This window comes from Agelaius tricolor, unplaced genomic scaffold (assembly GCF_023055355.1).
Source record: "Agelaius tricolor isolate 1412-34295 unplaced genomic scaffold, bAgeTri1.0.p SCAF_5, whole genome shotgun sequence".
NCBI classification, from domain to species: Eukaryota; Metazoa; Chordata; class Aves; order Passeriformes; family Icteridae; genus Agelaius; species Agelaius tricolor.
In genome coordinates this window covers 31,673,867-31,701,829 of record NW_027269265.1, presented here as the reverse complement: position 1 = coordinate 31,701,829, position 27,963 = coordinate 31,673,867, and the positions used below count along the sequence as shown (strand labels likewise).

Sequence of the window (27,963 nt, the reverse complement as noted above, 5' to 3'; positions counted from 1 at the left end):
TTTCACTTGAAACAGGTAACATTATAATGCCAAGGTGAAGGTGAATGAAATTACATGACATTCCTTGGAGCTACCATTTCATTGTCAAGACTATGGGAAAAACATGTCACATCATATTTGTGTGGACTGCACTGTCACTACAGAAAAAGATGAACTATTTCAATACACATTTGCAGTGAAGAAATTAAGTGAAAAATACAATTAAATAGGACAAATTCACTGTCAGCAATTTATTGTTTGTCTTTACATCAAAACCTGAAGATAAACTCTTTTCTTCACATATCGTGTCTGGATCAACAACCAAGCATCAACAAACACTTCAGATAAAAAAATCATAGTGTGGTAAGTAGAAGTAATGCTAATTAAGTTACTTTTTTGAAAAAATTGAGAGATACTGATCCCTTTTGAAAACACTAAACATAGTGAAAAAAACCCAATTTTTTTATTTCAGAAATAAATTTTTAGAATTATTTCAGGGGCCTGAAGGCTGTTTTCACTCTGAAAAATACGCCACAAATTCCTCTTCATCATGTTTTGCTCTTTGCACTCTGTCCAGCTTCTCTAGGATTTCAGCCAAGTAATTTGATCATAGTGTGCAAAGACATGGTGTATTTTACAACAGCTGAAAAGTCTAGTCAGATAAAGATTACTGGGGGAGAAGAGGGAAAAAACCTTCTCTTATCTAGATATTTGTACATATCTTAACAGTAAAATATCCAAACAATTTGGCTTTTAAAATCCTCTCTTCACAGCCTAGTCTCAGTTTAACTCCCTCAGGATATGAATTAAATCAAAGAAAAAAAAATCACATCATGGGCCTGGAAGGTCACAAAGGAAAAAATGCCAACAACAACAACAAAAAATACCCCAAACCAAACCAACCAAACAAAAGATGGAATGAACAAAGGAATTTGAGGGCATAGCTGTCAAAGATGATATTTTCAAATGATATTAAATATACTAGAGGAAGGGCAAGAATAAGAAAGCGAGAAAGAATGATAGATTCCTACATGATAAAAGGAATATGAGGAATGGCAATGTGAACAGAGCAAATAAGCTCAACTTTCTTTACAAAGATTTTACAATAATAAAAACACAGTAGGGGAAACATTTTTGCCAGTTTATTGGCTTGTTTAGACAGTCCTAAGAATGGCAAAATAAACTGTCTGCTGAACTCTTACTAAATCTAACTTTCACAAGCTAATTAAAGTTTTATCTTTTGATATTGCACACTGTTATTGTGTTAAAAGTATAGCCATAGATACTCCAATACAACAAAGGAAAAAGATAAAAGGTCTACAGATATAAGAGCTTGCTAGTGGCATTACTGTACTCTGTTCACTTTGCTTTATACATTTGTACATTCCTGTAGACAAGAAAAAAAGAACCATTACTTTCATTTTCTCTTCCCATAAAAAATAAGTAGAAAAAAGGATTTAATACTGCATTTGCAATGCAGTGCTTACTAGGAAAATATAATTATGAAATATTAACTTAAAAATAAATACTGGAACTTTTAGAGACAAACATAGGTAAAGGCCTTTGCAATATCTATGATTACAAAACCAAATGAAACTTTATGATTACTAGCATACTATTACGACACCCTAATGCCATGTTGAGTCCCTAAGACAGCTACATGTTGGCAGTAATATTAAAATGATATCAAATCCTTCTGCATGAGTCATCTATGACTTTTTAATGTGACAGAATGTTACTTACCAAGACTGCAGCAATAACTTGTTAATTGTCAATTGTACATACCATCACAAAAATAAAATATGAAATCTCAAATATTAATTCTGGGCCACACAAATTAAAATAAACAATTATTTTTAAATATAATCTTGTTTCCACTGTGTTTAATCTCAAGGAAATTTGTAAGCAGACCCAAGACTCTCCTCAGCAGTGTATACTGAGCCAAGAACTGTGCTGGAATGAGAACATCCCATTTCAAAACAGGATTCCATCTGGTGTAGAGAAACTCCTGTCTCTGTTGTCACAAGGCATTACAGATCTGTTGCCTTAAAATACAAAGGTTGACATTTTAAAACTTGGTCAAATGTAAGCTTTATATTAAAAACAATATAAGATATAATTTGGAGGGGGAGGTGGTCCATCAATTTCTGATGCTTGTAAGATTAGCTTGCAGCAATTAGGAAGCAAAACAGGCATGTATTGCATATGTTATTTTCAATGAAATTAGCACCATAATGTTCTTTAGCCTATACCTTAACTTTTTTAAAACTTCCCTTCTTTTCTTATTTAGTAAAAAAATGTTAAGGAAAGCTCTAATCTGAATTTTTTAATTTAAAATTAGTGTTTCAATGTCCAGTGTTATCCATCAAAAAAGAAAACAAACAGTGAAAGAAAATACATTATGAGTGCAATCATGGGTTTGGACAAGCAAGGAACACACAAGATTGCTGAAGTGGAATATAACAGCATTGAGGAAGAAGGTGCTTTTTCAACAAGAGAGTCTCTATAAGAACTGCTGGAAAATAACACCTTATTTAATTCATGTGTTACAGGCTCCTGGGTAGTCTTGAGGATTTGTAAATCCACATAGCTCTGCTTTCTGGCAAAGATAATATCTTTTTTTTACAGAACCCTTTTGCTGGCTTCCAAACTGGAAAGAATACCACAACAAAGAAATGTTTCATTTCCTTTTGGATACTCAGCAGCAATGCTTATTGTAAGCAACCTGGTCTGAACTGGTGTTGACCCTACCTGGAGCAAAAGGCTGGACTAGATGGCTGCCCAGGGTCCTTCTCAATCAGAGTTATTCTACTAGTCTAAGGGATGGAGTGCTGTCAACAGACAGATATCCAGCACCCTATTTTTAAGAATCTGTACACAGGTGGAATGAAGACATTAGACAGATACCTCGAAATTTCCCTGCATTCATGCCATGTTAAGGTACATGCAAATGAAAAGGTTTCTTCATTGAGGTAATGAACCAGTAAAATGTTTACAAGTACATATATGCAGAAATTAAGATAAAATCACCTGCATATATATATTTTTTTTTTTTCTAGTCTATCTATTACATATACGGTCCTTTTCCCCCTCAGTCTGTGTGCAAGCAGCACTTTGCTTTAAGAGCCGTTTTCTTCTTACAGTCCAAGTCAATCTTTGGGGTTTATTCCCTTCCCAAACATCACCTTTTTTTCTTCAGAAAAAGTTACCACTGCTTGCTCCCCTCACCTTTGGAAACACTAATGTCTCCACCCATGGGACAGTGGAGGTCTTACGTGCCCAGACAATAAATGACAATTATTTTCTTGGCACCAAATTCATACCATATCATGAGGTAAAAAAATTATTTTCTGTATAGGACAGCACAAATGAGACATGATGATGAGACACTGAGCTTAGATTTAATATAAAAATGTACATTAACAACCATATTATGTATAAACACAGAAGGTATGCATAATCAATTACTACTGTACTTCAGCTTAGTCATTTTGGGCACTGCACTTAATTTCAGTAGTGTGCCTTTGAAGCACACCTCAACTAAAAGAGTAAGAAAATAGGGCATGTTTACTCAATATAACATAAATAATTTTATGAATGTGCATACATAACCACTAAATTTACATACTCATTCAAATTTACATATACATTTATAGGCATAGACTAAAATATTGGACAACAGCAGGACAGCTGGTGTCCAGTTAGGCAGTGAGTACATCAGAGGAATTTTAACTCAATGTTTAACCAGTAACTGTGGCACTCCTGTGATACTCACCATTCTTACCAATGATTTTCCAACAATGGCAAAAAATTACATCTGTAATAAATGCTCCAGCATAACATCATATGTACAATCTATAGTGCATAGCCTTTACACTGAACAAAAAATGAAAAACTATGTTGTAAGTAAATCTAAGCAATCTAATAAATTTTCCTGATAGTTTTTCAATTATTTTAATTGGCCAAAATAAAAATTCATTAAATATCATATGCAGTCATACTAATAAACATTGCTATTTTTAAGATGTTGAAAATAAGTATTTGACTTATTATACTAACAAGTGTAGCATTTCTCAAGACTCTTATTGTTAGATTTTATCTAGCTATAACTAGTTTTAAAGACTCTTTTTCACTTTGGGATTTCTTTTTTCTTAATGATCATATAGCATTCAGAATTATGTGGAAAATTTAGTGCTTTTTTTTAGTTAATAAGAACATTGTAACAAGCTATGGCAACTATTTATAAGTAAAATCATGAAAGAACATAAAAACTTTTAATCATCTTTGATTGTAAAACTTTTCACATCCTGGAGAAAAAAAACATTATTAATTTTGCCTACCTCCATAATCATTCTTCATTTTCTCTCCCTTGTAATGTTTTTCCAGCTGGAAATAATGAAAAAGCTAATAACATGCAATTAGCAGCTCACTAAAGAGCATAATTTGAAAACATATGGTTTAGAAATCACTGCCATATTTGCCTTACATTTAGGAAAAACTTGATTGAGTTCAGTTCTTATCAGCACACTGCATAAAGAATAGCAACTGAAATGAATTAAATTGAATTCAATTATGACATATAGAGCTGGAACATGTAACACTCTAATGAGATTCTATCCAACTAAAATAATTCTATAATTATTAAAGTATTCATATTAAACCACCATATCTTGCACTGCATTTGGGTTTAATCTACTTTTTTAAAACTGGTTACAGTTTAGTTTATTCTAAACTTTGTCAATCACCCTTATTTTTCCTCCATGAAACTGTTGTCTTTCTTGACATAGGTTGTTTACATTTGACTTTAAATGCACAATCCCTAGCATTAACTTCAATTTTAAAATTACAATTAACTTATACTGTTGTTGAAACAATTCAGATTTAGTGTTTGAATGCTCCACATTCAGAACAAATTTGCATTGTTTTTATTTACCTTTGTTGCTCTAAAACAAAAGGCTGTGGATGCTGTGTCTGATTTTTCTCTGTCTAATATTACTACACCTTCATCCTCATTCAGAGCCAAGTATTTTCCTGTTGTAATGTGTCGAAGACGAAAAGGCTGCCCCCATCTGATGTTACTTCCACTCCAGCTAAACATAAGAGACATCAAAAAATAGTTGAAGTATGTAGAACTAGAATTTTTTCTTTAGGTTTTAAAGGATGTTCAGAAAAGAGAGTATGCTATATATATATATATTCCTTTTTTGGTTCTGATTGCAATACTTGCATTAAATCAGATGTAAAACTGTTAATTCATTTGCAAAGGGAACCCTGGAAAGGAGTATGGCTTCCATCTTCTTGTTTCTACACCTTCTCTCCATCTTATCAGGATGTTACATACGGTGTCCATAAAAAAATCCTATGTGTGTAAATTTTAGTTGACTGACTAAACAAATTAAACCTATGTGGGGACTTGACATGCCACAGAATTATCCTACATCTGTGTTAGTTATGAGGGTATTTCACTTACAAACACACTAAGGGTAAAACATTTAGTTCAGATTGCCATCAAAGGCCGCACATACTCTTATGAGATATATTGAAATTTCATTTGCAGGGAAGTAACAGACAGATAATCACGTAGGAAGGAGATAATCTTTAAGAAACCCCCAAAAAACAAGAAATACAGAAGGGGTAGGTATTATTGCTCTTATTTCCACTCATGCTTATAAAAACTCCCAGTTAAACTAGGAATGCATTTTACTTTTGGAAAGAAGCAATGCTTTAAGTACACATATAGGTAGGGCTGCTTTTGATATGGGAAACAGAAAAAAGTCTATTCTATCACAGTACATTGCTTTTTATTATTGACAAAGAGCCTACTAACACATATCATAATGTGTGGCTAAATATATATTCTGTATTAAGGGTCTGTAACAATCAAATTTATATTAATATAACTATAGTTGCTAACAAAAAATGTTTTAAAAATATTGGTACCTTATTCGAAGGGGTTCTACTCTCCACAATGATCTTGCTCGAATGCCAGCTCCTCCAGTTTCATAAAATACTTTCCTACAGAAAAGATTCAGAAGGCCATCTTATGTTTATTTGTGCTTATATAGTATTTATAACTTCTCTGGAAAATGTACATGACTCACTACTTTTCCCCCAGTAAATAAATGTCATTGAATGCACAGAAGATTCCTACTCCTCAGTGAAACTATGATAAATAAACCAAATGTCCCAGGTAAATTAGATTATTTCCATTAAGGTAGTCTCTCTCAGGAGCTGATAAAATGCCTAGCCTTGAAAGAGGCTGGGAAACCTTACCTGTCATTCAATCAGCCATAAAAATATGTAATTCCTACAGTTCTCAAGATATTAATCTACAATACCAATGGTTTTAAATACATACCATATTTTAAAATAAAGAGATACATTTTCAGATGAAAACAACTAGAACACAACATCAGAGACTTCATTCCAATAATTATTTCTATGTTTCTTATTAAAGGGCCAGAAATTGTGGTGATAACAAAAATTCTGTATTGTAATCCTCACGAAATTGATAATGCATTCAGAGAAATAAAAACAGGAAGTGAGAGGCTTAAGCCTTTACTATAATTTAGTTTTCTTGAACTACAGCTGAGGATTGGTAATGTGTTCTAGTTCAGCAAATAATATTCCACTCAATAATCAAGTACAAACAAAGAAAAACTATGGTGGATTTGCCCTGTTAACAGAAAGTTTTTAATGTTTTAATAAACGTTCATGTCTTGTCATCTAATCACTAGAATTTGTATATACTTTCTCATTTATAATGAGTATAGGAAATATAATGGAAAATAGGAAAGATCTGAATGCCTACCAAAAGCTTTCTTACATGTTATTTCTCTGAGAAGGACTAATCCACCCTAGCGTGCACAGAAGCTGGACCTTCTACTGTAGTTAAGTGTCTGAAAAAACATGCAGCAAGGGAATTTAAAATCTGCCTTCCTGCTCTGGCAAACTTGACTGAATACAGCAAATGCATGCATAAAGATGTCACAACCTAGCTGTTATATTGCTGAATTAAAGTAGCAGTTTGAAATGCACATTTTTAACTGGCTTTTCAAATTGACAAATTCTTTTCCTATTTTTGACAGCTAGTAGGCAAAAATTTAAAAAGCTGTTTAATATTGTTCTTATGCGACTATGGACCTGAAAATCAACTTTTGAAACAAAGTTTTGTTTTTCATATCTGAGCAAGTATTTCTACACATTTTCTTCTACTGAGAACACTTAAGGGCCTCTTTCCTGAGCAAAACCAATTAAATCCTGGATGAATCATGAAGCATAATGGAGTATGGCTAATCATTTGCACCCAACAGCTTTGTAAGATGATGGACTTGTAGTTACACCTCTACTTTATTTAGGAGTCACATTTAAGGGCACAGATGTGATATCAAATATTTCAAAAATGTTAGTTTACCGGAAGAGTAAGAATAAATATGCCTCATAGTAAAGGTAGTAAAATTCCCTACACATCTTATCTTGCATGAAAATCTACTGGTACTCTAGAATAAAAATAAACAAAGAAAAATCCTTAGCTTTCAACTCATCTTAATTTCCAGTCTCTACGAATTTGATCTTTCAAGGTCATTTCCAACCTGGGCTGTTACATGATTCTCTGAATATACTGAATGCATAATAAATATCTGGAGCTCTCCATTTTCATTCTATGTCTCTGGTCCCGCTGACCTTACTGATTTTACTTTTGGCAGACTCTAAATCCTAGCTAAGCTCAAAACTATGTATTCATTTCCACTCTCTCTGGCCTCCTTCATGTCTCCTTGGCCCACCACAACCATTCTATCTCTAAAGGACTGTCATGGTGTAGTTCAGTACCACAGAGACAGCTCAGTTCTCCTGATATAGTCATAGTGTCTCTTCATCTCTTATACTTCTGATTTCTATAGTTTTAAAAAATTCAGCTCTTTTTCCAGCTTTCTCTATGTGCAATGCTGGACTAGAATTAGTGACCTGCTCTTTGGGTAACAGAGCTGCATGTAAAAAAGAATTGCTGCCTTTTCCCAATGGCATTTTTTTTCATCTAATTGATTCCATGTATCCATATGTTTTTTTCTTGCCAAGCAAGTCTTTTTGATGTCCAGTATGTCCACTCCAAGTATTTCCATTTGGCCTGTAAAAAAAGACACTAGGATTCTTGTCAGAGAAGTCTCTATGTGAATTGTTAAAGAGCATTATTTACAGAAATGTTCAAAATAAGATTTTTGTTTTATGAAGAGAAATCTTCACTCTGGTCTAACTTAACTTATTTAGCATTCCTAATGAAATGCATAGAACTGATTAAATAAAGAGATGGAAACAAACACAACCATTTTCTACATCTCTCTCTGCTGTTCTTATTACTATTTGGGTTTTTTTTAATTTTCATTTTGTTTTGATAATGTAAACATACCTCTTACAACTATGACACAATAAAAACTTGGCCTTATATCTGTTACACAGATATAAAGCCAAAAGACAGGACAACTTCAAGTCATCTATCACTATCACACATTTGAAAATGTTCAATATAGCATTCACAATTTTTCCAGTCTTAGGATCGTAAATATATAGATTTAATTCATACAAATATCCATTTTAATTTTATCCTTTTATTTACTTAGCATAAAAAACATGGAAGAAAATCTTGAGGCAGTAACAATACACATCAACGCTACATAAAGAATCACATCACACTGGGGAATAGGATGCTACAATTAGTTTTAATATTAGCTATATCTGACTTCTAGATAAGCAACAGAAGTAGCAAACAGCAGCATTTCTGAACACACTGAAACAGCTCAGCATCTATTTTAACCTTATTAAAACAGGTCCTTTATAAAATAACTCTAAATGCAATATAACATATCTGCCACTGTTTTTATACAAGGTGTGTACATTTTCATACACAGTCAAAACATTTTTTCTTCTTCTTTACACATATGAAGAAAACAGCCACAAAAAGTCACACAGTGAATTCTTCTCGTTTTCAGTTGGGGTTCTCTTTAGAACTTGGAGACATTTTTACTCCTCAGAAATGTAAACATGGCAAATTTAGAGCTGACAAGTTTACCTGACATAATTCAATGTTACTTGTGGTATCATATTACCTAAAGCATAACTTATTTGCCACAATAGGTAGAAAGGTCTTATTTGTTTAAGATGATTTTAAAGCTAGCAGGTTTATGCAGCAAAATTATTAGTTAACTTTGCTTCTGACTAACCAAAAATTTTTAAAATACAGAAAAATTAAAATAATAAATCAACATCATAGATGACATCTGTAGATATGATTTTAATATAAAAGTAGTTTGATCTAGATAGTATGATGTAATTTTTTTAATATGTTGATAAAAATTGAGAAAGCTTAAAATTTGCAAAAAAAAAGTGCAAAATATATAAAACATAAAAGTCATTGCAGAGGCCAAACTTACAGAGATTTTTCATGGATTTTTTTTTCACATTACCATCTTCCTGCTAACACTGTCTTATCTCTACTTGTAGCAGTATGAACTAAAGACAAGCAATATAACAGGATGAAATCTCAGTGAAAATCAACTACTTAAATTTCAACAATGAAAGAACTCATGACTTATTTTCAGCTTAGTAGGTCTCAATTTCTTGTACAACGTCACTGCCTAATTGAAGACCGCTGTACAGAGTGTTAAATGTACCTAACCTCAAATTCAGCTGACATCCTGTTTCCTTTCTGAAAGAAGGAAATATTAAAAAAATGCACCATCACTTACTTGTGCTGTGAATCATTCTGGTCTGTAGATGGAATTGTCAAACACTCATCATGGCCATGGAAAAAACGTACTACATGCCCACCAAGAAGATATCCTGAAAAAGAAGCTCATTTACAAGCTAAAACATTGAATGAACACCACCAGGAAAGTTTAAAAAACTCAAGACCCAGGTAAGATTTATTTTCCAAATTTTCACTCATAACTAAATCTAAACAAGAAAAAAAATTAATGTGTTAACATACTATTTTTAGTACCTTTTTAAAAAAATATTTCTTCTGAAAATGAAAACAAAAAAAAGCAAACTTTTAACATTAAAGCACAAATTAGGATTCTGAGACAGAAAAGGAAGTTAAAAACTTCTTTAAAACTACAAAAACAATTATGGCTTTGAAAATTGAATGCTTTAGGTAAATCAAATAGATAATACCATAGTTTCCTCCCCCTTAATACAGTTCAAATTAGTTCAATACAAAGCAGCTTCATGCTTTCATCATTTTTTCCTGAAATTTATCATTTTGCAAAGGTGCACAGCAGGAGCAGAAAACAGAGGACAGAAAAACACTTTGCAGATCTAAAGATTAAGTTTCATGGAAGCTAACTTTCCAACCCATTTAACACAAAGAGTACAGGTCAAAACAAGGCACTCTGCCTCACATTAAAAATGAAAAGACAAAGAAGGTGTAGGAGAATGACTCATCAGATCCTAGTCCAAACCATTCTGACCTTGTAAGTGAAGGTACTGCCTTTTAAAGGAGCACACATTAAGGGGGAAGGGTAGAAGGAAGCTTTCATACTGTCCAGCTGATTCAACATAAATTTGTAAATGAGGAAAACTGTAACTGACAACTGCCATCTTGCCAATTAATATAAAAGTCAAAGCAAAGAAATAATGGGGGAAAATGTACTTTTCTGTTATTTATGTTTTCTTGATGGTTTTACAAATGTCACAGAAACAGCATTGTCGAATTCCTAATCCAGTTTTAGACTCAGGAAATCCCACTCTCTCTCTCTTCATTCCACTTGAGCTAGACTGCTATGTCTTCTGGCATATGACCACCTCACATAAACCATTCTGAGAATGTATATAAAACCAAAGCCTAAGTAGTTGAGAAAAAAATTATTGACACACAGAAAAATCTACTTCTCTTCTTACTCCACCCTTTTTTTTTTTAAATTACAGTATTTTCGATTATGTAAATAATTTTGAGCCACTCAGTATAAGAGTTCCAAATACAGCAAAAGGCCACTAAGATGATTAAGAAGCTGTTGTATATCACACTTGAGGAAAGGCTGAGGAAGAGAAGAGGAGAAGAGAAGAGAAGAGAAGAGAAGAGAAGAGAAGAGAAGAGAAGAGAAGAGAAGAGAAGAGAAGAGAAGAGAAGAGAAGAGAAGAGAAGAGAAGAGAAGAGAAGGAGAGGGAGAGGAGCGGCTATAGGATGGCTTTTCTCTTTGCTTCTTTTTGTTTTACATGTGAAGGCCAAAAAAACACAGACTTTTCCAGGATTGATCCCTATTCTATTTTTGACCCGTAAGGGTGGGCCTCCAGACAGCCATTTTTAAATGTCCACCTCCAGCATGCCAAAGCAATCAGAAAGTATTACAAGCAAAATCCATATCCCATATGATTTTAAAATTAAAACCTAACACTCTGAGACAGATTTCTTACGGGCCAGTGCACGGAAATACTGTGATATGCTGATTTAAACCACTTGGGGTTAGAAAAACCCAACCATAGATCAAGTAAGACTACTGAATTAAATCTACCACCAGGGTAAGTAATCTTCTATCAAGACTTACTATAGTTGATCCCAGGGAAGTGGGATATCTGTCTCAGTTCCCTTAAAGCTCCATTTTGTCCTATGTTACTGTATATTAGTATATCATAAATGCTAAGTTTTACAGACGAGTGACACATAATGATTCTAACTTCAAGACATTTAAGTTGTTTGTGAATGTCAACTGCTGATACTTGGAATAGAGAGCAGCAAAGGTGAAGCACAGTGTTTGCTACAACAGTGTTAATGACAAACTATGGCACTGAAATAAGGAGAGATACTGAGTGGACCAGACTTTCAGTACAGAAGACATTTCTCAGAATAAGGTGAACATGACAAACATGGTCAATGACTCAAACATGACCATGAAGTGCCATAAAATTTCCCAAAAGAAATCCTGATCCTGTGGTGTAGGATTTAGGCTGAATAAGATAATACAATAAGGATGCATGGCTGTGACATCCAGAAAGGATATTGGGGAAATGTCTGTAAAAAGCAGAACTAAGAGACTGAAATAGGAACTTTGAGAAAATTGCTTTTCATTTTGCCTGTAGCTTTATCTCTCTTCTGTTTTGTCTGTAGTGGGAGAACAGAATTTAGGAAAATTGTATGCAAAACCCTAAGTTTTCTGGCTTTAGTTATTTTGGAGCTCCTACTCCCCCAAATTAAACTAAGCCTTCATTGATCATGCAGCTTTTAAAGGTTTGTTACTCTAAACTTACAGCACTCATTTATCTTTTCTTTTTCTTTAAATGTTTTGGTTGACATTCTGAGGGGAATTTGTTTTTTTAATTTTCCTCTTTATCAAAGGCATACAAATTAGTCTGATTTATATACATGTCTAAATAAAATGGCAAACCTTCTGTAATATTGCTTCCTGAACATATAGGATGTACATTCCATAGTGTCTGCATAAAGGAGGCATCCACCTGAATATTTCCATTTGACAAGGAGAGATGCTGAAACAAGACAATGGTAATAAGAAACAATGAAAATTATGCACTTAAAATATTTAGTATGTTAATTTATTAACAGAAGAGAATGTATCATAAATTAATTAAATATACAAATTTCTTCTAAAATTAGTATTATTCTAAAATTTGGGGGAAAAGCATGGAAGCAGTCTTGCTTCACGCACACACAGCCCCCTTTCAGTGTAGAAAAATAAAAATGCATTACAATGAGACATTACTCCATAGATTAGGAAAAAATAGTTCATGAGAATCCCAACCAATCTCCTGATATCTCCACAAAACTTTGTATTTTCCCACCATTTGACCACTATCTAAAGACACAAACTCACCAGGTATCTTTCAGAGGACACACTGACCAGGATAAGGTCATCACCTATTCGAACTTTTTCTCCTTCTGACCTTTGCTTAGAAGCAGGGTGTATTGTCCACCAGCATGCCTCACCTAAATGACAGAGGCACTAATCAAGGTTCTACAAAACAGACAACTCCCAAGAAATCTAAGGATATCTTTATACAGCACTAAAATATAATTATAAAAATTATCTTGTAAAACATTCACCTTATAAAACCACATCATTTCTATTTTCAATCATTTTTGGTGTTTTCTTTTTGCTTGAAACTTTGTGTCATATGATCTTTGCCATGTATGATATTTCCCTTTTCAAGTACTTCTAAAGGGATTGTTTACAAAACACTACTCAGAACTGCTCTCCCTTGGAGACCCTCCTTGCCAGGAAATTGCTGACACCTACTTTGGTCTTATTTATCACCTCTTGTCACTTCTTTTGTTTAATTGTCATATTTAATTCCCAACCTTCTGTATCACATAGCATAACAAACCTAGAAGCAGTTCCACTAGCCCTACAGACCATAGAATTACAAAATAGCCAAGCCTAAGGGTGACAACCAGAGAACATTTCCTGCATATGAAATGTAAGATTCCAGGTTACACACACACACACACACACACACACACACACACACACACACACACAGAGAGAACCACACACACAGACATTCTGAGAAGATTACCTAGTTCATTCCACAATTTCACACTCTTCAGAGTGTGAAAGGTAAGACCTTGAAGATAACAAGTTGAATAAAACTTTCTTACCAGACAATGCAAAGTGGGGAAAAAAAAGGCAATTTGGTAGAATCAAAGTACAAAAAATTTCTTTGATTGATTAGGATATTTCATGTAAAACCTCCTTAAAACAAAATCTGAAGGTTATGAAACTAATTATTGTAAAGACAATAAATAGAAGCTACATCCATACAGACATAAAATGCAAAATCTTCAAAGGGAATAATTTTTTATAGCCAATGGCTTTTCCCTCTGCTACATGAAGAATACTTCCTGCAGCAGAAAATGATTCATTAGCACAGTTTCATAGGTGAGGGAGTAGAGCAAGGGAAAGTGATATTATGGTACTCAGTTTATGAGCTTTCCAGGCAAGCAGTTGTTTCCAGACAAGCCCTCTGTGGAGAAACACAATTAAGTTCTTTTGAATCTTACCTATGTGTGCATGGGTTTTCTTGTGTACATACAGTTAAGCAAATATCAATTAAACAACTACATACACTTGTTATAAAACCTCATAGATAGAAGCAGATATATGTACAATAATTCTAAAAAAAAGCTATAAAATTTTAAAAACGGATTTCACTGAAACTATTTTAGTAGCGATTAAACACACAAATTCCTTTTATCACATACATTCTTTATCTCAATATTCCTAAAGAAAATGTTCTCCATCTAAGGCAACAATCAAAGACAGCCAAGTAGCAGACTGCTACTATCTGTCTCAAGCAACCTTCTCTATGGCTATAAACAACTGAAAGACAAACTTCACTCATTCAAAAGACAAACTTTTGTAGAGAGTTACCTGAACAGGTTCAGAGATTCTGATTTACAAAGGTTTTAACATCTACACTGCCAGTGCCTCTCCATCATCAATTAGTCTATTTGATTTTAATTTTCAAAATAATGAAAAAACAATAGAAACCCCAGATTTATATTAACACAAACAGTATTTTGTTATTTGAGCTTTACATGAATGAAGCATCTTTACAGGTACTCAGATTTTCCCTTCAAAACACATGTCTGGGCCTGCTTATTTCAGAGTCACCGGTTACTTTCTGAGGAGTACTCATAACTCTCAGTAACCATGAGCACTATGTACACAGCAGCATTAAAGTCTATTTCTGGCTCTTTGTGGCTAAGTTACCTTTAAATTTATTTAATATAGCTCCAGTGGCAACTCATAATTTTTATGTGTTTTCAGGGAAGCACAATTTTTTTTTCACTATATTTCCATCAGCAGTAATGGTAATGGCAGAACTCCCAGAAATACATTAATTAGATTTTAAATCTTTATCATAATGTCATGTTTGTGTTGTATCTCTTTCACTTTGTCCCATTATTGCTTTGTCCATATCACAAATGTATTTCTATCCAGCTCTTTTAGCAGTGTGTTCACTACATATTTTCTGGTTTCCTGCACTACAAGTTGCGAATTTCTTTTCTTACCTGGTTACAATGTATATTGTGAATGCACCAGTATATGGCTTTTCTGTATTCTAAGTGTCAAAACAAAAAAAAAAACCAAACAAAAGCATCAAATTTGTTTTATTCAACTGAAATTTTTTACTTTGACCATTATCATGCATTTTATTGCAGCTGTGTTAAGTCAGTTTAAGTGCAAGACTCTCTCACATTAATACTAACAGTCATTTCTTTCAGTCCTCTTTTTTCTGATGAACACAGAAAGATCCCATTCATAAGCTTACAGTTGCATTAAACACAATGTCTCTTCTAAAACCAGAAATGGGTAACTCATTCTCCTTCAAAAATAACTTGCCATACCTGCTGCATTTTCTCGTAATCCCACATCAAATGCAAGTTTATCTGTCTGGGATCTTGATGATGTTAAACATGTCAAATACTGCAAAACAGTGGCATTATTGTAAACAAAATCCCAACAGTATCCATTAACATACATGCCAAATTAATACATTCACATTACTTCGTCTTACTATCATATTTAATTTTTTAATGAGTTAAAGATGATGTTGTTATTCATACAGAAGCTCTTTCTGGACTTTAAACATCAAAATCCTTTTCCACTTCAGCACATTTCCACTTCAGCTGTGCAATTTAGCTTCTACCTTCTGAAGTTTCATACAGCTCATCAGATAGGAACAGGCAAACATCTAATTACAACCCTATCATAATAAGTTTGATTCATGAAAACATTAAAAACATACCAAAAGGTAGTAATTATACTTGCAGCTCTGGTATATCAAGGCAACTACAATTTTCAAGGTTCATAAACATAAGCAACATAGAAGATTAATGTAGCATTTCAAGATTAATGTAGCATTTTCTAGTACAGGAAAAAGGAGGGAAAGTGTTTTCCTGACTTCTCATTTCTTCTGCCTTGTATTAGGTGTATTTACATGGGTCCTAGTAGGTCAAAGATTCAAAACAGCTGAAATTTTTCAGTTGTAGAATATAGTATGATGAAATTTATACAAGGCAGCCTGAAGACAGCATCTTCGGGGACATAATCAATGGAAAATATGGGATGTCAAATGGAATACCTTATCCTATAAAATATGATGGGGGAGAAAATAACATATATCAGAACAAATTCATTTGCTGTAGAAGTTTTTGCTAATGGAAGTTAAAGATTCCTTAAAGATGCAGAAATAATAGATTTTAGGAGCTTTTCAACTACAATTCTGAGTTAGATCAAGAATCTGAATTTAAACAATTCTATTGTGTTGATACACCACAAGTTATTAACTTCTTTCTCATCTAGCACAGAAGATAGCTTGGAAAGAGCATTATTCCAAATTTTTAGGTTTTTTTTATTTTGGTGAAAAGACATTTCTTATTCATGCTAGTCGTTCTGTGCAGTGGTGCTCCCTCACGTACCATTTCACTGAAGGAATGTCGAAGCAGTATGGCGTGGCCGTACAGCAGGGTCCGGTGCCCACCCCCTTGGGCTGCCTGCGGAACAGGATGGACAAGGTCAGAACTCCACCGCTCTGAGTGCACCATGATCAGAACTACACAACAACATGAAGAGCTGTGGCAGTTCAAGGAAGGAGTGCAAATATTCCAACAAATTATGAAATGAACACACCAGGGAAAAAATAATAATAACAACGAAGTCAATACAGCAATAACAAAATATCTGCCAAAGGAAAAAATGTTGTTTTTTTGACAAAGACTTTTATTGTTACCTGATTTTCATTAGGATTTAGTAAAACATAGCATTTGCAAAAACATATTTTAAGTTAAATAAGATACCACTTACCTTTCTTATAAACTTCATGCAGGCATTAAAAAAAAATAAAAACATAAATACATATATATATATATACAGAAACTGAAATCTGAAAGAGAAAATAACATACTTACTGCCCAGAATAGTTTAAGCATATACTGAGAATATCTACTTGCTAATATTAATCTTTAACATAATTCAGATTCATTAAAGCAACTGCATCCAGGCTTTCAACCAAGTACAGTTATTAATTTTGAATATGTAAAACTATGACAAGGCAGGGAGAAGCAAAACTGGACTTTCCATTTGCTTCCTTTAGAGCAAATTTCTTTTTCATTCCTTTTGGATGGCATTTAAGGTCAGTTCTTGTCCTTGGATTCGTTTGGAAGGGACAAAGATAATTAAAGGATATTCCAAGAGCTCAAATAATGGTTACACATGTGTAGGCAAATGGTTTTACATGCTGTGAACAATACCTAAGTTAAACTACTGCCAAGCTTATTCAAAACATGCCATTCACAAAAAATTCTTTTAATCCTACAGAAACTTGTCACCATTTGGTGAAGAAAACTGGAAAAACATGTAGCAGTGACTATATGACTATAATACCTCTTTTATACATTAAAACTTTTTTTTAAATGAAAAAGGATAAACTTTGCAGCAAAGTCAATTGTAATTACAAACAGGTTGTCAAAAGAAAATTACATGTATTCAGTTTGCAACAAGTACATGCATACTGAGAACAAGCAATGAAACTCTTCTGCTATTTTATTAGTGAAAGTTTTTAAATTAATCACTTGTAAGTTTGACTTATTATAAAAATAAAAAACAAAAGAAGAAAACAACACAACCAAACCAAAACAACTAACCTCCAAATTGAATAATCTACAGTCTTTCTCTAAAAAAATCTGAAACTAGCAGCAGAACTCTGGTTCAAACTAAATTTATTATGAAAAGCAAATAATTTTTTATTTCAGCCTTGCTTTTAGTATGAACTGCTCTGTTCCTATTACAGTTTCCCCAATGGATTGTACCTAAATTTAAAATAAATGAAGGACAAGATAGTTTCAAAACAAATACAGCACAACAGATTGTATTCTTTTTTATTTCCTTCTGCTCCTTAAGCAACAGTGATCATTTTTATCAGAGATTATATGTCTTCTACTTCCAATTCCAAATTAAATATTCATATATCATTATTAACCTCAGATTAAATCTTTCAGCTGCAGTTTGGGGTGAATATTTTGAAAATATTAGAAATTATGTCATTTATTAGAAATTCTAGAAATGTTTAAACTGATCTTTTGATTTCCTAAGCATATGTTTTCATTTTCATCAAGACTTATTTTATAGAATGCAATGTAATTGCAAAAATAAAGAATACGACTTTTTTATGCAGTGGAAAACAAAAGATCTGCATTAATGAAGTCTGAAAACCATGTATGCAAAGGTTGACAATGCAAGATCAAAGGTGATGTAACTCCATCTTGCACATCTGTGCAATGATATGTCCCAGTTAAAGATCTGAAGCACAGAATAAGCCATTAGGTTGTAAAATAAGTAAAGACATAGTTTTATAAAGCTCTGTTTGTAACAGAATGAAATTCAATTCAATTTGAATCAGCTGAAATTAGAGAATTAGGGTCAAAGCAATCAAATTGATGCTGTTTCTGGATTTGTGGATCACAATTATTCAAAAGAGTTGTACCAGCTCCTCACTGCCAAAGAGAAATTAATGTGATTACACAACTGGAGCAATAATGTCCCAAGAATACTATGACATCAGGAACCTCTTCTAGAAAATCCTGGACAAGGAAAGAAATGAGGAAAATCTGTATTTAGATTTAATGTTCTTTGAGGTCAATTTACTTACCCCTTCACTAGCATTTTCCCCTGTGCTGGCCAGCATTTCCTGAAGGGCTCTGACCGACAGTGATTGTTCAAGGACAAAATTACAGACACAAAGGTCTGGAGGGACATACTGTAAAAATAAATTAAACAGTGCAAGAACAGATCAGCAGAACAGGTGGAACAGGATGAAAAGTGTGTTGGAACATGTGTTTATTTTAATATTTGAATCTATACTTAATGCCTATTCATTTGTATTTGAGGTAGATGCTACTCTCCTGTATGAAAGCAATATAAATCCATTCTTAATGAATTGACAACACAGGCATTTTACTTTCCTTGAGCGGTATTCCTCACAGTAAAATGAAGCTTCTTCAGGTGCAAATGCAAAAATTTTCCCCCTATGTATTATTGTTTTCCTGCCTTTTAGAATGACACCATGGACATTGTATTTGTTCTGTAATGTCACTGACAAAACAAAAGAGAAGGTATAAGATCTTATATAATGTATGAGGTTGATAGAAGATATTTACAGTAGTAAATGATGGCTCTCTAGATGGCTGAGATTCAGAATTTTTTGACATGATAATATGAACTCTTTAAGGAAACCCTAATTTCTGAATCAATATGTCTGCTGTTCATGAAACATGAACAGATTTTTACTTCACAACAGATTTTTACTTTTTTTTCCAATTTCTTGGCACTAATATGTCCAAAGAAAGATATGTTCAACAGAAAAAGGTCTCAAGGGGAACCAACAATGTACAAAAATATATGGCAGAAAGCACAAAGACATCCAGAGACTACACAGCAGAACCCAGTGAAAGGACAAGAGTAAATTGATACAAAGTGAAATACAGGAAATGCTTTTTAAATATGACAAAACCCCCCTACTCTTACAGTGAGCATGGTAAACAGTAAAACAGGTTGCCCAGAGAGGTTGTAAAGTCTCCACTCTTGGAGATACTCAAACTCTGATCCGAGAGTCCTAAGCAATCTGTTCTGTCTGAAGCTATTCTAAGTAGATTTTGCACTTAGGTGACCTTCAGAGACTCTTCCCAACCTTAACAGCTCTGTGTTCTGTGATTCATGATAAAGATCATGGCTGAGGATGAGCTTTAAAGTGGATATGCACTTCTTTTTAAAATCAGAGTGACAAGAGAGAATAAAAATCTTGATAATGCTGCATTTTAAGGTGATGAAAAGTGAAGAAATAAAAACAATTAAGGAAAAAGATGCAGAGAGAATAAAAGAGAAAGAGGAGTTCATCCTCTGGTTTATTCCTAACATTATGCTTTAGTAGAGGTTTACAGTTTCATCCCTTCTCTCCTTTCCCCTCTCCAGCTCTGATAATTACCCTTGAGGGATTTGGGGTTTTTTTTCCTTCACTCTCTGGCTTCTTTTTTCAATTTTCCATTTTTAATCTTCTAAAATTTTCTTTTACCTAATCATTCTTGTCCCTGTACATTCAACTTCCTGATTGATAATGAAGTCAGGAGAAACACTTAACACCAGTAACTGACAGGTGACAATGCTTCTAAAATTATCAATCCAGTGTATCAATACATTTGAACCTACAGCAGTAACAGAAATATGGGAGTTCAGTGAACTTAAATATTAATGACAGTCTGGATACCTAATCTTGAAAATAGGTAGTATTTCAGTTACAGGAAGTTTTGTAGATAAGGAATAGCAGCTTTACACTGTTCTCAGGTGTGCCTCACAATTTATTTGGAATCTCTAGGAAATTTTTGCAAACAATTCTAAGATGCAGTCAGGAAGAAAAGTATACATAAGGTCCCTCTAGCATCATATTTAAGAAACCATAATTAAATGTGCTTGTGAGTAAGTAGGTTAACATTCACTGATCAGTTACACCAGTTGAGAGTATCAGCTTCTTACTTTAGCTTCTGATGTTGGCTCCAAAAAGCACAAGCGATTCCCAAGTCCCTCAGCTGCCAAGCAAAACTTCCTTTGTTCTTTGTGAATACTGGCCACACACTGAAGTACTACTTCATCATCCTGTCACAATACAAAGAACAAGAAAAAAAATTATTTTAAAATTATATGCGCACTATAATGTTAAGAAATCCTGCAACATCTGTTGAAAATTAATGCAATATATCTTCTAAATCATATAATGTTCATATGCAGAGATTCTTTTGATGTATATCTATAACAGATCTACAAACATGTAAAGATTTCTATAGAGATTTACATTCAAGACTTTATCAAAGTGACGACGACTGCACACTGTCTCCAAGGCTTTTGCAACTGTTGTATCCCTTTGTTTCTTTACCAATATAAAACAAACTGTAAGGACACTGTTACTCAGTTTTACTCAGCTAAATATTTTAATGCTTACAGTAAAAAACCTTTACTGCAATTTTGCAAACAACAGTGCTATTTGTTAGTAAAATAAACTATCAACACTATTCCTCAGCATGCAGAATCTTAACTTTTAAGTTTCCATGTAATACAGAAATCTCTGTGTACAACCAAAGATCCAAGAGGTATTTTGCAGGTGAAAGTTCAGTCAAAAGAGCTTGATCCTCAAAAGACATATCCCAAGAATAAGAACACTCTAGAAAAGCACTTTTACAGATTGCTGCATAATACAAAGCCAAACACATAAAGTGCCAAGCCCTTTTTCACCTCTTAATATGTGACACTAAAGCTGATATAAGCAAGCCAAAAGAGATTAATTTTAGTGTTTGACTGTGTCAAAGCTATATACAGAATTAAAAATAATTTTATTTTCCAAAACTTGTCCACTAACTAAGAAAAAACCTCTGAGAGAGTAGCATGTAGAAGTACTTATTTTGTTACAGGCATGTATGTCACTGTTTGCCAAAAGACACTGCCTGACAAGTTTCTAAGGGGGCAGAAGCTGATAAAACAGGAGTGATATGATATGTCACTGTCCCCTCCAGCTACAAAGTCCTACTGGTGTCACTTATTATTATCAAAGCAGATACACAACAGCCGCCTGTGCTGAGTGCTGAGATCACTTGGACAATTATGTTCTAAAAGCAGCACTGCTATTTACACGGCCCTTATGCAACTGCGCTGCTATGGCACGGCCACGGCTTTGGGCACTTGAAACAAAAGCTGGGAGAAGGAAAGCAATTTTCACCAAAGGAACTAAGTGACACACTTTCCCTTTAAAGAGGGAAATCAAAAGCATGTTTTTCACTTGTGTGATTTCACAGGTGAGTGCAAGTTACAGGGCTTTTGTTCAGGCGACCCTTCACTGCCTGCTTACCACTTCTTACTGAAATAGGCAATTATTACATTTCAGATAAATCAGCAGTTATACACAGTATTTTTCTTATCTAGCTTTGCATGACAATCAAAAATGGTTTCAACACTACAGCAAAAGAATTTGAAACATATTTGCAAACAATTCTAAAAAATGTAGCCATTAGACAGAATTAATTGATGCTAAAAAATTATCTTTCCTCCTGTTGCTTCTGCTTCCATTTCTATGTAAGATAAAAATAAAGATGTTTAAAACATTTTTCATAATCTAGTTCCTGTATCAATATTTGAAAATACATATTTTAGAGGTAAAAATATTAAAATAATAAAATATGAATTTATGAATACCAAAATTTAGAATAAAATTGAGATTTGCAACTTAGCACACACTTATCATTACATTAAATTACTTCTATATAACTCAAATTGTATTTATTTTCCCTACTACACTAAAGTATTCATCATTCCACAGAGGTGTACATTAGTAGCCTATATTGTAATTCATAGTTCCCTAAAAAATAAAATTATGTCTTCACACTTTTTACAAGGGCACATCCTATCTTTTAAAGGACAAGGGGTAACAGCTTCAAACTGAAAGAATGTAGGCTTACAGTAGATATACACTGGCACAGGTTGCCCAGAGAAATTGTGGATGCCCCACCCCTGGATGTGTTGAATGCCAGGTTGAATGGGGCTCTGATTAATCTGGTCTAGTGGAAGGTTTCCCCACCCATGGCACTGGGGTGGAACTGAATGATCTTGAACATCTCTTCCAATCCAAACTGTTGTATGATTCTATGAACATATGTAAAACTTACTTTAAAATGAGAATTAATCAAATAAATTAACTATTTTCTTTTTAAATCCACATGCTTAAAAGGGCAAGAGTTCCTAATACAATGAAATTAATATTTTAATGTTCTAGAATTCAGAAAAATAAGCACTTAGAGTTTACACTGGCATCAGAAAAACTTTATCAATCATTAAGTGCAGTAATCTCATAATAAAAGCACAGAATGTCTTAAGAAATTTATGCAGCATTCAACACTGATGTTTTGTGTTATTCTCCTAAATGGCCAATGTGCCCTTTCCTTTGTGCTACAACACTTAACAAGCTGGGTATTTGCTATGTAGGATAAAAAACTTCAATAGTTTTTTAAAGTGGCAAGAATATTATATTATATGGTATTTCAGAATGTTTTGCAGAAAAGCTTTAAAAAGTAGTCATTCATGACTGAGCATAAAGAATTAGCAAAGCCGATACAATCTGCAAATGAGACAATTATTCCCTGTTAAGATGATTCAGTATTAACATATTCTCACTGAAAAAACCATCATTCTGGCTGAGGTCTGTAATTGCTTTTCTGGCCTGAAGATGCTAATAGAAATGAGTTTTATGGAGTTGCTAGGCTATCATGAAAATACAGACCATGTCTGAGCAGCCCTTTGTTCTCAGTGCCTAGTTTTTGAACCATGAATTCAACAAATTTAAATGGTTTTGATTCAGTAAGTGTTTAAAGTGCAATTTTTTTCATCTAGCAGCTCTGACATTTCCATTTTCTAGTCCATTTATTTTGGGAGGTGGGGTTTGGGGTTTTTGTGGGGGATTTTTGTGGGGGTTTTGTTGTTTGGTTTGTTTGCTTGTTTGCTTTGGTTGGGTGGTTTGTTGGTTGATTTTTAATAAAACAGGCTTGTAGTTCACAGAATCACAGGGAGGAAAGGACACCCATAAACAATGGTCCACTACAGATGGGCATTTGCACAAGAAACTGCTTTTGCTATTCTTCCTCAAAAAGTACACACATTCTAAGCATCATTTAGTAATAACTGGTTCCCACCAGTGGCATCATCAAGCTAACCATGAGATACATTCTAGACTACCATCATTCCATCTATTCACACAGATGCATAGCAATTCTTAACTTTTTTATTCTGAATGAAGAGGAAGTGGAAGTTCTCCCCTTCAGTCAAGAAATCTTTTATCTGGTTAAGATTCATCTCTCAGCCCTTTAGCAAAAGGACACACACAAAGTAACTCCATCCCAAATCAAAGAAGATTTATGCATTAAAACATGTTAAAATTGCTAGAATATATTTCACATGGTCTGAAATACTGCAGAATTTACCTAGTGTCATGTAGCTAATGTGCCATAATACCATCCATTGTCCATTCGTGTATTCACGTGCATAACTTTTGGAAAAAGGAAAAAGGCAGTTTGGGGGATTTGGGGTTCTTTTTGAAAATAGGTAACCACATAATTTTGTGCACTGCAAAAGTAAATTTCTACTTGCTGTGGCTAGAGCTGAAGCTGTATTCCAAATTTGACTATATAGTAATGTCAATATAAACATTGACTCTATTGAAATTGACTCTACACAAAAGTATGTCTTTTGTGAAAAAATTATTTTTTTAACAGAAAACTTTTATTCCTAGTCTTCAGCAATACAGAATTAAGCAGTATACTATATAACTTTAAAAATTAATTTTTAATGGACCACAGTCCAGTAGTTCATTACCAAACACTATTTTGTCTTGATGTTCAGGCTGTTTTCATCCTCAGATTATATAATACAAAGTGATGGTGAACTTAAACTGAGCTTTCTGTGATAAAATAGTAAGGCAAAACATAAGGAAAATTGATTTTCATTACTCAATTACTTGACTGGCTGCAGAGGAATTCAGTGATCAAGGTGAATTAATGTATTGTTGACATGACCTTGCTCCTGCTCTGTTCACTAGTTTTTCAACACTGAATTTGAGAATAAGGAAATTCCAACAATTAGTGAAACTCCTTCTTCATTTGTGTTGCATATACATTCCATAATTTAGAGTTGTAGTGATTTATATAGTACACATAAATCTGAATAGGGGTTGTATTCAAAAATAGAAACAATTCAATATATTTTATATTATCATGCACAGAACCATGAATACAGTAAATATATACAAGCAAATATTGCTGGAAAATGATACCATGCATTTAGTTTATTACCTACTGAGTCAACATCTACCTAATCTCTATAATATTCAGTGCTGAAAATAAACTGATAAAATAAAATTGACATGGCATTTAAAATTAATCACTTCTAGATAAGTAATCAACTTTGTCATTATACTACAAGAAGAAAGAGTTTTCTCAAAAAAATTACATATTTTGCCTATAATTTACTCACAGCTATGATAAACTTTCCGGTAGGTACTTTCACAGGAATAACTAACTTAAATGCAAAGTGATACAGAATTGTTTAAAAGTACATTCTTCTCTAAAACCATGGAAAACCATGATGATAAGGCATCCTTTCATTCAAGAAATATATATTACTTTACAAAAAAGCCAACACATATCTATAAAACATAGTAAAACAAGCAGGCATATGGAGCTGATGCTCTATACAGGCCTGATTAATGTGAGACACTTGCTGATTGTAGATCAGTGCTGCAAAAAAATGAACTAAGTAAAAATCCACAGCCACTTTCACTCTTTGATAGACAACATTCTACTCACATCTCTCCCTCTATCACAAAGCACAGAATGAAAATAAACATCTTGATAGCATTTGAACACTGGCTACAAAATGATTCTTCTATAAGACTGCATTTCTTCAGAGTTTTCTGGAATAATCTTGAAAAACAAGTGAAGTTCACCAGAAATTGCAATGTACAGCAATCTACTTTTTTCTTCACAAAATAAGGAACTATATGCAGAGTTAACAATCTTCTATCCAAAGATAGACTTGGTAAATTTGTTTGCGCCCACCAGTTCCTTGTTATTGCTGAGCAGGGCTTGCACAGAGCCAAGGCCTTTCCTGCTTTTTCCAAGGCCACAGTGGCAAGGAATTTGGGGAATATGGGGAGGTGGGGGAGGTTGGGAGGTGACACAAACAGGGCAGGTGACCCCAACTGACCAAAGGGGCATTCCAGACAATATGACATCATGCTCAGCATATACATATTCATATACATGTTTCACTTAGATAGAGGAAATAATTATTTTTAATTGTATTATTTATGTTCATAATAATTATATGAACAGTTTAAGTTTTATTCTCAAAAAAATAATGCATCATAGCCAGTTTTTACAAAAAAAAAAGGAGGATTATATAGTCAATATCCACCTACATCATGGGTAATACAGCAGCTTTAAGAAAAGCTGTAGGTTAGACATTGAATGTCTAGACAGTGCTTTGTGGGAAGCAAGTGTAATCATCAGACAAATGTAAAAATATAGAAGTAAGTCAAAGTGCTTTTTAACTTGATCTATTTTTTTTTTTGTAGAGTGATCAGTCTCTGTGCTATAGTCAAATTTTACACCTGATATAAGGCTGATGATGTATATGAAACATCTGGCACACCCATGCCTTGTTTTGCTCATTAAAGAAGGTCATTAAAGAAAGGTGACTCAAATTAGCAAGCTGATGAAGCATACCAAGACTTCTTAAATAGTAGTATAAAGAGAGTTAACTATGTGCTTCTGTTGTATAAATCCATTTAAATGATCCATTAAAAAAGCATCCATAATTTACCTAGTTTCCAGCTTCTTAGTAGATATAGTCAATTATTCCACTAATCCCAAAACAGAAGCTTCATAAAACACCACATTAAAGGATTCCACTACTTCCACATTTGAAAAGAACAAAACTTTTCAAACCTATAAACCCATGCACTATTTTTGGGATTTATTGCTTCAGTTATTGTTACTGCAACAATTGGCAAATGTGTATTTTTTCTCCCTTTTACACTGTGAAAAATTAATTTCATAAAACTGAACAGAAAACCATTCTGGAATGGCATATTATTTCTGCTATTGCTCTTCTACTTCAGATAAAGGATGTGGAAAAATTCTGGCTGCTGAATTTATTATTTACCACAGCAACACAGTCTTAAATATTTAGACTTCCTAATTAAGTTCATAAAAATTAAAAGCTTCTTTGATTAAATCTTGGGTTGTTTTGGGTTTGAGGCTATGATCCAAAAAAATAACTTAATGTATTCATTTGCCATCTAGCTAGAACAATTCAGTTTGTTTAGGTTCCTGTACTGCAAAAATAAAGTCATTTTCCTTCAATTAAGAACAATTGTGTATCACATGTGTATGCAGACATCAGATTCAGAGCAAAGTACATAACTACATCAGAAGTCTTGCTTCATGGTCATATCACTTTTCCTCTGTCAAACAACTGAGTTGTAACCCTCAACAAAAAATTCCTTGGGGGAAATTTCCAAAAGCTCCACTGTGTTAATCTTTATTTATTTGCTAAAGCAATTCCATTCTAAATAAAGAAAATAATTGTTCATTATTACACAGTGACTGACACGCCTGTGTCACTGGTGAGTCAGAGATGACACAGAATTGTATCAGAAGGCAAAATGGTAAAAGTTCTTGTGTTTATTGTGACATCTTCTTTTATATCCTAGTCCGACACAGGTGGACCTGATTGGTCATTTAATCAATACATTTCACATGAGTGGTTAATTAAGAAACCACCCTTTGGTAAACATATTTCCATAACACATTCCACCTGTTCACAAACACCAGATGCAACAACTTAAGATAATTGTTTATAATTCTTTTCTCCGAGTTTCTCACAGCTTTTCCCAGAACCATGCCTAGGAAACTATCTGTTTCTCTCTCTCAGCATCCACACTCATGTATACTATGCAGTACAGATTTGACTAATTGAAGTTTTGAATATTTTGGACTTTGTTTTTGTTGGAAGACATTTCTCACTTGAAAAAAAATGTATTACAGTTACAAAGCTAGTGTATGACATGGATTTTTCATTTTGGCTACTCTTTGTCAAGGTAAAAAGCAACTTCTTTCTTTTTTTGATAAGTCATGAGAAAAAAGAAAGAGGAAACCAAATAAAACCTCAAAAATGCTTTTAAGTATCAAAACTGACCCAAACCCAAAACACATAGAAACAAAGAAACCAACAAAAATTAGCTGCACCCTACTAGGCTTACACACTTACCTAGGTCACACTATAAATGCAACCTAGCAGGTCTTTACCGAAGGCTCAGCATTGATCAGCAGTCCCCAGACAAAACTACAATGGCTGTGGAATCCTGAGGTCCCCTGAATAGTGGGTG

The 27,963-nt window shown here is 33.6% G+C and overlaps 1 protein-coding gene across 1 annotated transcript in view; it reads right to left on the bottom strand.

Moving 5' to 3' along the window:
- The window catches only part of RYR3 (ryanodine receptor 3), a 195,126-nt gene that overhangs the window by 126,977 nt on the left and 40,186 nt on the right, over positions 1-27,963 (bottom strand). The window contains exons 2-11 of the mRNA XM_071427042.1: positions 20,514-20,633; positions 18,637-18,744; positions 16,794-16,805; positions 16,409-16,483; positions 15,335-15,413; positions 12,798-12,910; positions 12,354-12,453; positions 9,720-9,813; positions 5,920-5,994; positions 4,913-5,069 (exon numbers count right to left, since the gene is read on the bottom strand). Of these exons, the coding sequence (XP_071283143.1) occupies positions 4,913-5,069; positions 5,920-5,994; positions 9,720-9,813; positions 12,354-12,453; positions 12,798-12,910; positions 15,335-15,413; positions 16,409-16,483; positions 16,794-16,805; positions 18,637-18,744; positions 20,514-20,633 (933 nt within the window). The remainder of the gene's footprint in view (positions 1-4,912; positions 5,070-5,919; positions 5,995-9,719; positions 9,814-12,353; positions 12,454-12,797; positions 12,911-15,334; positions 15,414-16,408; positions 16,484-16,793; positions 16,806-18,636; positions 18,745-20,513; positions 20,634-27,963) is intronic.